Genomic DNA, 9527 nt, shown 5'->3' with positions numbered 1-9527 from the left:
GAGCCTCCCCCATCGACTGCCGGCTGGAGACCATAGCCAGCAGGGCTGGCACCCACGGTGGAGCCAGGGAGGGCAGACCTGGCCCACAACCGCCAGTGCCAGTCCCCTCACATGCCCTCTGCTCTCGACGAGAAATCCTAAAAATATAATTACATTTAAAAGCCTGACTTGTTTAAATAATCCTCTTTAGGGTCCCCTTAATCTGCCCTCTATTTTTTCCGTTGTCTTTATTCCTGACTTGTTCAGCTTATCTGAGCTTGGCCGGACACCCCGCTGCTGAGGAAACCCCTCTTCAACGTCCTCCTCCGGGTGATCCCCTCTCTTAAGAGCCTGTCCCCGGCTGCAGGTAGACAGCGGCTCCGGAGCTCTATCGGTGTGGCGTGGGGTGACGAGGGTGGTCCCTGACAGCCCCGCTCGGCCCAGCTCAGAAACCCAGCCTTAGCATCACCCGCGTCCCGCGGGCGGGGAAATCAAAAAGGGTGTGTGCCTTGTCTCCTTGGTGGGACAGTGCCGGAATCGGCTGAGGAACGCTCTGGGGGAGGGTCATTTTTAAGAAGAAATTATATTTTTTCGCCTCTACAGCTATAGGGAGCAGGTATACGAGAAAGGTACAGAACTGAACTGATATTAGAGTGGAAGGATAAACCCCCGTGCTAACCCCGGGCAGCAGCAAGTAAAAGGGGACTGGGAGGGGTGTGTCTGAACGCACCCCCTGAACCCTGCAAGTTGCCCCCGTCGGGCCGAGCTCTCGGTCACCGCTTTGAAGAACTGTTTATTTTCCTTCGTGCCGCAAATTTAGGCTTCAGTCCCATCGAAAAAAAGGGGAGGGAGAAAGAAACGCAGAACTTTAGATGGCGCTGTACAACATTTATTGAAGCCCTCCAAGCTCCTAGGCCTGCTGACAGGAGCAGAGCCTTCGGCGGGCAGAAGACTGCTGGGCTGAGCGAGGATGGATGGGATGGGGTAAAGGAGGGGGTCCTGGCAGGCCGGCAGTGAGTGCGGAGGACAGGGGCCCCTCGCCGAGCAGGGAAGCCCCAGCCTGTGCCTTCATTCCCAGTCGGTGACAGCTAACTGCAGCGCAAAGCAGAAATAGTTTAAAAGCAAACAAAAATGGCAGAGGCCACCTTCAGCGGGCCTTTTACTCCCCTTCTCGAATAGACGGAAACCCCCCCTAGTGTCTCTGACAAGGCGTGGGGGGAGGGCGGAGCAGGGGGCTACAGACTTGACAGGAGATGCAGGCTGAGCTGGCCGGGTGTGCCGCTGCTCGCCCACCTATGCGCCCCAGCCCTTCAAGCTTCCGCGGAGGATGCAGGAAAGGCTCTCGGGTCTCACCCCGGCTCCAGCTCTGCCCGCCTCTCCCCTCCGCCGGCTGTGAGCCTCAGAGACGGATTCAGAGGAGCAGAGAGAAAGGAGAGGAAAAACCGGCAGACATCCCTGTCGGGGGCCTAGAGGCTCTCCGCCCGCCCCGACGCTCGGTTTCTGCAGAGGCCGTGAGCAGCGGCCCCCCTGCATCCACCCTCTGCTCCGCGGGGCCCCACGTAAGGCCTGCGTGGGCTTCAGTCCCTGGCACAGCGGCCCTCAGTGGCTCTCGGCGGCCCTCGACGGCCGTCAGACAAAGCCAAGGGCACGGGCTGTCCCGGCTCGCCGGTGTTCCCGGTGAAGAGAGCCATCCTCGGGAGAGGGCATAGCCAAATTTAATCGGGATGGGTAAAAAAAGGAGCGATGTCCACCTATGGGAGTCCATCCACCACCCCACGCTTTCCACACACACGGGCAAACATGATCCCGAACTCTGCGAGGGGGAGCGGAGAGCGGTGGCAGGGTGTGGGGAGCGCCGCCAGGAAACGGCGGTGCAGCGCCTGGTGCCGAGCGGTGATCGCCCCGGTGCTCTCCTCGCCGCGCTTCTGCCCTGCCTTGGCAGCTCTCGCTCCTCGCTGGAAACTCAGGATGGGAGCAGACCCACTGGGAGGGAGGCAAGGAGCTGTCAAGCAAATCCCCTTTCAACACATCCCGGAGCTCTAAGCGTCCAGACGTTTTCAGGGATTTTTTTTTTTCCTGCAGGAGCTGGCAATACATTGTTACTATTATTACTTGGTGGTTTTTATTTCTCGTTAAAAAGGGAGGTACGGGAGGTGAGGCAAAACCATAACAGCCAAAGATAAGATCTTTTCTTTTCTTTTTTTTTCTTTTTTTCTTTTTTTTTTTTTTTAAGAGGGTAGAAAAATAAAAATTGAAAACTCAAAGGTCTCAGACAAGGTTTTAAACAAGGTATGAGCTGTTTAAAAATCGCTGCACTGATCCATCGGAAACAAAGTCTAAATAAGCCAGCAAAATGGCACTATATACACAGCGTACTCTGTATGTATATATATATTTATTTTTATATATATATTTATATATATATATACAAACATCCATACACTAAAATAAATAATTACAGCCAGCCTGGATCCTGAACACAGTCTACACTTTATTTCAGACTACAGATTTCTGAACATAATAAAATCTTTGGCTTGTAGCGGCGGGTTCAGCCTCGCAGTCTGTGGATCAGAATTTTTATTATTTTCTTTTTTTTTTTCCTCGGGGGGAAAAAAAAAAATCAAAAGAGACATAACACACAGTGGGGAGGAGGGGGGGGGAAGATTAAACAAAAGATCAGAAATGTCGGACATTTACTGTAAAACAAGAGCAACGAACATCGAGAAAATTGAAAATAAAATAAAATAAGAAAAAAGGCAAACAAAACAGACAAACGAACAAAAGATAGGGGGAGAGAGAAGAGGAGAAACTGTCCAGCAAATAGAGAGCGCTACACATATTTCTTACCTGAAATTAAATATATACAAGGTCATATGCTGTTTGGCTATATAGAGAAATTTTTTTTAAGTGTTCATATTTGTTTTTTTTTTCCTTAATCAGAGTCCTTATACTATGGATAGACAATAGATCTGCTTTTAAATAGCACCTGTCCACTCCCCGGCCCGTGCCGCGGTGCAGAGCCAGGATCCTCACCGCCTCACTCGCTCTCCTCTTTGTCCTGCACGGTGGTGGTGGAGTGGTTGTAGAGTCCCTGGGCCATGAGGTGCAGCGCCAGCCCGTTCTTGATGCCCGTCGCCTTCTTGATCTTGGCTCGTTTATTCTGGAACCAGATCTTGATCTGGGACTCGTTGAGGCTGAGCTCCTGGGCCAGGCTCTGCCGCCGCTGCTCCGTGATGTACCGGTTCGCCTGGAACTCCGCCTTCAGCCGCTGCAGCTGCTCGGCCGTGAACGCCGTCCTTGGCCGCTTGTCCTCCTTCTCTGTCTTCTTCTTCTTCAGCTTCCTGGTGCGGGGGCCTGCGGGCAGGGCACACACACGCCGCTGGGCAGGGCCGCGCCACCGACCGACGGACAGACCGACCGACAGTCCGACTGCCGCCTCCTCCCCGCTAGTCCCCGGAAAAATGGCCGACAGGAGAATTTGTGCCTGTCCCCTGTCATCCCCCCACCTCCGTCTACCCCACAACCCTGCCACCGCCACCCCAGCACAGCGGAGGGAAGGATCGGAGAGGCCGTGGCCGAGAGTTCCGCGCAGCCCGAGCATTCCCCGCAGCTTGAGCATTCCCCGCAGCCTCGCCACGGCCCCAGCTCCGCCGAGGGGAGCGGAGCCACGCTGCTCTCCCCCCGCCACGACACACGTCGGGGCTCCTCTTCGCGTGCCCGCTAGGATGAGCCGTGCACCCTCTACACGTCCCGGGGACTGGGCCCGCCAGCCGAGCAGCGGCTCTGCCGGGCAGTCCGTGGGTCGAGGATGTCCGCGGCCGGTCACCACAAGCCGCAGCCTCTCTTGAGGTTGTCTTGGTTTCTTTTAGGGGGGGCAACAACCCCCTCCACAAAGCTGACCTATCCCCGTGGGGCATTTTTCCACCACCACCTCGGAGCTCCACTGCCACCCGGGTCCTCCGGGCTTTCTGGCGGCCGATCCTAGCCAGAAATCCCCGGCCCTGCCTGTAGCTCCTTTCAGGAACGCCAGCAGAAAGCAGTGCCCACCCTCCACCACTCCATTCCCAGGCCGGGATGGGACCAGGTGAAGTGCCACAGAGCTCGCCGGGGAAGCAGCCTGGCCTTGGGGCACATCCCTAGGGTAGCACCTAGCCGGGAAGCTACCCCCGGGTCCTCTGCACACCGGTCTGGCCCAGCTCTGAGGGGAGCGGAAAGAGGTGAGGGCCTTGGAGAAAGTGATCTGTGAAAATCCCCCCGACAGCTGCCAGGCTCGGCGGGCGGCCTCGGGCCCTCCGACCCCCGTCAACAGCAGCCGCAGCTGAAGCCGGCGAGGCCTCCCCGTCTCCGAGTAGGCCGAAAGCTCTTCTCCCGGCAGAGCCTTTCCGCAGAGCGGGGGACGTCCCCGCGGCTCGGCGGCGTCTGCCAGCGGGGAGAGGGACAGGGCCAGGCAAGATGCTCCGGGCTTGGCCGGCGGAGGGGCGGAGGGCGCGAGGAGTTAATGGCTTTGCCCCGGCACCTTGCAGCAGGATGCCGGCGCCTCCGAATGCCGCAGCCGGCTTGTCCCTCTCTGGAGCCGACAGAAGCAGCCGGGGCCCGTGAGCAGCTTCAAGCAAAACAAAGAAGGCGGCCGTGCCGAACCAGCCTCCCATCGCCCTTTTTCTATCCGGGCTGGGGCGAGCAGCGAGCTGCAGGGAGGACATGCAGAAATAATCCTCTTCCCGAAGAAAGGGGAGGAAAGGAAATAAAGGCGCAAGTGCAAAACGCCTGGCACACGGCGGCCCTGAGAATTGGTAGCGAAACACCCGTGGCCGAGCTGGCCGGGAGCAGGGGCCGCGCCGTCTGACAGCTCTATCACTCCATCAATCACTCGAGTCAATCAAAGTGGCTTTTCTGAGTTTCAAGTCGCTGGACGTGTCAATAACACGGGGATGGAGATGGCTCAGCCGATATTGACCGCCAGCAGGGAGCAGCCAGGCCTGAGAGCACGAAGCGGGGCCGGGTAGCACGGCCTTCTCCGAGTCACGGAGCGGTCCCCGAGCAGCCGACCTCAAGACCCCTGGTCCCCAACAGGGGAGGCCGCCCCGGCCCCGGCCCCGGCCCGCTCTGCCGGATCCCTGGCTGCTGGAGGATCACAGGGGAGCCCTATCTCCTCGGCTCCCGCTTCGTTTAAAAAAAAAAAAATACAAATGGAAACTAACGGTGATAAAGCAAGGGGCTGCCAGAGGCACCGGGGTACTGTAAAGAGCGAGGAAAGGGAAGACAGAAGGGGGATGTGGGTCGGGAAGGCCAAGCAGACAGCTCCCACCGCGGCGGCCCGGGCTGAAGCACGTCTCTTCGCCGAGAGCCGGGCCCCAAACCAGGGCTGGCAGCACCGGTTCCCGCGACAATGCGCGGCCTAAGAGCCTGCCTGCCTGCCTCTGCCTTGCTGCAGAGGCCCCCACAAACAACCCCTCCGCCGCCTTCCTAAAAAAATACCTTTCCTTCGCCTTCCGAGAAAGCATCCCCCCAACAGGCACCTCCAGCAGCCGCTCAATATGTGGCTCAGGTTTCCCCACCTCCGACACCCACGAAAGGCCACCAGCACACCGGGGAAAAAAATAAAATACGAGAAAAAGCCCCAGACGAAGGGAGAAGCGGAACCCTCTGCCTTCCTCCGCAACGCTCCCAGCCCAGGCAGCCGCGCTGCGGAACATCCAGGGCTGCGGCAAGCCGGGGCGGGCAGGGGGCACGAGAAGGGGGTCGCTCCCCGCCGTCTCTCGGCATCGAAACGCGGCCGAATCGGGGCCCGGCGTAACATTCAAATTTGGGAGATTCGGAGGAGGAAAGGGGGATAAGGGTGGGGGGGACGCGTTTCCTCTTGCCCCGGGTGACCCAGGACACCCCCCACCCCCCGCGCCTCCCCACGCGAGGTCCTCAGCAGGCCGGGAGCCAAAGCAAAGGAGGGAAGAGGGGAAAGGAAAGGGCGGGGGGGAAGGGGGGGGGGGGGAGAACCTTGTCACGATTTTAACAGCTCCCAGATGCGCCGCGGTTCCTTACCCGAGGACGGTCTGTCTGAATACCTAGTGCAGTAGACCCAGGCAGGCCACACCAGCGGCTGTTGCGAGTCGGGCTTTATAACAGGTCCTCCATTATTAGAGCCCATGAGGAGGATGGCGGGGCTGCCGTGCTCCCCGTACTTCGCCGGGTGAGTCTCGCCCCCGTCGGCGGGGGACTTGGCCGCCCCCGACGCCGCCGCTACCGCCGTGGCGGGGCTGCCTTTGGCGGCGGCGGTGGCGACGGGCGGCGGCGGCGGCGCGGAGCCGTCGGGACGGCAGTTCGAGTCCGGGCAGAGGAGGGAGGGCGGATTGGGCGGCCGGGCCAGCAGCGGGTTGACGTTTTCTCTACCTGAGCTCTGCCCCCGGTCTCCGTCCCGCTCCCGGCTGCCTCCTCCGCCGCCGCCGGCCGGCGCGGGTGGCTCCTTCTTGCAGCCGAAGTCCGGCCTCAGGATGTTGTCGATGAAAAAGTTGGTGGTTCGGTGGGGTGGCGGCGGCGGGGGCGGCGGCGGGGGCGGCGGGTGGCGGCGGCGGGGCAGGGGCAGGGGGCAGGGCGCAGCGGGGGAGGCGGGCGCGGGGCTGGGGGACACGGGGACGCTCTCGCCATCGCTGCCGCTGCCGCTGCTCGCCGGGCCGGGCGCCGCGTCTCGGTGGCCGTGCCCCTCCGGCGGCTCTTCCATGCTCAGCCCCCGCCACGGAGATCGCTGCCGCTTTTCCCCCCCACCCACCCACTTTACGTCCACCCCACTTTGCCGGTGGGTGGCGGGGTGGAAAAATTAAAAAAAAAAAAAAAAAAAAAAAAAAAAAAGGTAAAAAACCCTAAAAAGAAAAAAAATTAAAATCCACTTGTTGGGCTGGAGCTGAGATTTTTTTTTTCTCCCCCTCGCACAGATGGATCCAAAACCGGGGAGACACTCTAGGGCTCCTTTGCCTCTTCTCCCGTTCAGCTTATATTTCCACCACACACAAAAAAAAAAAAAAAAAAAAAAGAAAGAAAAAAAAAAAAGTCCAAACCCAAAAAGGTGCGCGGCAGCACCGCGGTTCCCCCCCCCCCCAAAAAAAAAACCCGCCCCCCCGAAAACTCGTCAAAATCTGCCCATCTCCCACCGCTGCCACTGCCGCCGCCGCCGCGGCGGCTCCGCGTTGCCCCGCTGTCACGCTGCGCTCTGCCCACGCCGCGGGCTGACGGAGCCCGTCCCCGCCAGCCTGGTGCTGCACGCCGCCCGGGCCCCTTTAGTATGATTATTTTTTTAATTCTTTTTTTTTTTTTTTTTCCTCTCTCTCTCTTTTTTTTTTTTGCTTCTTTTTTTTTTTTATCTTAAAAAAAAAAAAAAATTCCACACCAAACCCAAAAGGAGGAGGGAGAACACAAAAAAAAAAAAAAAAAAAAAAAAAAAAAAAGCCAAATCGGTGACAGCTCCGGTCCGTGCAACAAACTCTCCCTAAAAAATCCCTCAGCCACACTTTTTTCACTCGCACCGGAAGCACGTGAGGCGGCTCCGCGCCTGGGGGCGGCCAATGGCGCGCCGCCGCCGCCGCTGACGCCCCGCGCCGCGCCCAATGGGCGCCTGCCGGGCCGCCGCCATAAATACCGCGTGGGGACGGGACGGCACCGGACGGGACGGGGCGGGCGGCGGGAGTACCGTGACGGGGCGGGGGCACCGGCCACTCCCGCACGGACATTCGTGTGCCAGGCCCTCCCACCTCTACCCCCTCCCTCCCCCCCCTTCGCCCCCTCCTCTTGACCAGCCCCGTAAACAACTTCTTGCAGCCGCTCCGCGTTCTGCGTGGGCCGCCGTGGGTGGCGGGGATCTGGTCAGTGGCCGCTTTCCTATTGCTCTCCCACCAATAATAAATCCCCTCTCTGAAAAATACATGGGTGCTCTTTTCCCTCTTTTTTTTTTTTACTTCTTCTTTTTATTCTCTCTTCGATAAGCATCGAGGGGAAGTGGAAAGCGGGATACAGGTTGCCCGGAATCGAAACTTTTTTTCTTTTAAGGAATTAAAAAATGAAAATAACATTAAGAACAGAAATAATATTACAGGCAGGAGCCACCGCCGGGGTAAACTGGACTCATGGCTGCAGCCTTTTATCTTGTTTTGTTCCTTTAGTCTATTCCTTTATTGCGGATTTTTTTTCGTGATATAAAGCAGATCAGCCGCCAGCTCACAGCTGAAGTAGTATCGTGTTTTCTCGTCTGCTTTTTGATGGTTGTGGTTTTTGTTTTGTTTGTTTGTTTGTTTGTTTTAGTTCAGTTTGTTCCTTGGTTATTTCTTGGTGGTGATGGTGGTTGGGTGGGTTGGTTGGTTAGTTTGTGATTTTTTCCGGCAAAGCCTGAGCACCTCAGGTCGTGTGTGGAGGCAGAAGGAAAATTTAAGGTTTTTAAAGGTTAGGGTGAAAAAGCCACTTTTCCAGGAGTGATGCATCTTTCTAGAAAATAATTTACAGGGGTGAAAAAAAGACAAAGGGAAAAAAAAAAAGGCCCCAGTTTTGGGGGTGTTTGACTACAGGGGCTGCAGCCCAGCTCCAGAGGAAGCTGGCTTTGCCGCTGCCAGTGTCTTCTCCCCGCGGCCACGGCTGCTGCCCAGAAGCGGAGGCCGAGCCGCTCCGGCAACGTGTCAGTTCTCACGAGAAGAAACATAGGGAAGTGGGTGTTCCACACCACCTCACGTTTCGCACGACTGTGGGGTCCCCGGGAGTGGGTGCCCGGAGCAGTGGCCGCTCCCTGGCCGGCCGCAAGCACCTGTTCCGGGATGTGGTCGCACTGCAGCCGGGCGCCGTTCCCCGGGGCTGCGTGAAGAGCGATTCCCGTCTTTTTCTCTTCCAGACGCAACATAACCCCCCGTATTGCTTCCCCCAAAACGATGACTGGCCGGGTGTCGGTGGGCCCGGGGAGGCCGCAGTGCCCCACGCATCTCTCCGAGGCTGGGCCGCGTCACGTGCCGCAGCCTATATATCCTATACATGCATGGGTGCGTGCTCAAAGTACACCTATAGCTATGTCTGAGTTTGTATCTCGTCGTTTCCGTGCGGGCTGAGCAGCTAACGGCGGGGCTCCCCCGTCTTCCTGGCTCTGGGTGCCTTTCCCTCCGAGGGAGCGACCCGGGGCAAGCGGCCCGGCCTCGGACTCCGCTGTCGAGAGGTGACCAGCACCGGGAATTGAAAGAAACAGGTCTGGGTGTCTGGCAAGTAGATCCCCGAATTCTCGGGCGGCATGTGTGCTCTCACACCTCCCAGTCACACTCGGTTATTTTCCATACCGGGAAACATTACCAAATTGTTACCTCCAGCCACACAATAATCCCCTAAAATAATAGCTGACAGAACACAATCAGCCCTGGAATCAAGAGCTTCACCCGCAATTAAATGAATGTTAACACCCCCCCCCCCAACCCCCTCCCCCCAACACCCCGCATTCACAATATCATATCATTTACTCGCAACGAAATTGGGTTTATTTATATTTAAGTTAGCAAAATTGAAATCTTTATCCCAAAAGCGAGCGTGGGTACTTA

At 57.8% G+C, this 9527-nt stretch overlaps 1 protein-coding gene across 1 annotated transcript; it reads right to left on the bottom strand.

Moving 5' to 3' along the window:
* Positions 1 to 2450: 2450 nt before the first annotated feature.
* EN1 (engrailed homeobox 1) lies at positions 2451 to 7049 on the bottom strand. The gene is made up of 2 exons (XM_068139081.1): positions 6016 to 7049; positions 2451 to 3333 (listed from the first exon to the last, which is right to left on the bottom strand). Exons 1-2 carry the CDS (start codon positions 6689 to 6691, stop codon positions 3017 to 3019), a joined length of 993 nt encoding a protein of 330 aa, XP_067995182.1. The 5' UTR covers positions 6692 to 7049; the 3' UTR covers positions 2451 to 3016.
* Positions 7050 to 9527: the final 2478 nt, after the last annotated feature.

This window comes from Melanerpes formicivorus, unplaced genomic scaffold, assembly GCF_026170545.1.
Source record: "Melanerpes formicivorus ecotype bairdi unplaced genomic scaffold, bMelFor1.0.p_v2 SCAF_5, whole genome shotgun sequence".
NCBI lineage: Eukaryota > Metazoa > Chordata > Aves > Piciformes > Picidae > Melanerpes > Melanerpes formicivorus.
Note: the sequence above shows the minus strand (reverse complement) of the source record. Positions and strands in the feature narration are given on the sequence as shown.

Coding starts and splice junctions, on each gene's coding strand:
- EN1 (XM_068139081.1), bottom strand. CDS start 6,691: ATGGAAGAGCCGCCGGAGGGGCACGGCCACCGAGACGCGGCGCCCGGC. Junction 3,334..6,015: donor TTCAGACAGACCGTCCTCGG/GTAAGGAACCGC, acceptor CCCTGCCCGCAG/GCCCCCGCACCAGGAAGCTG.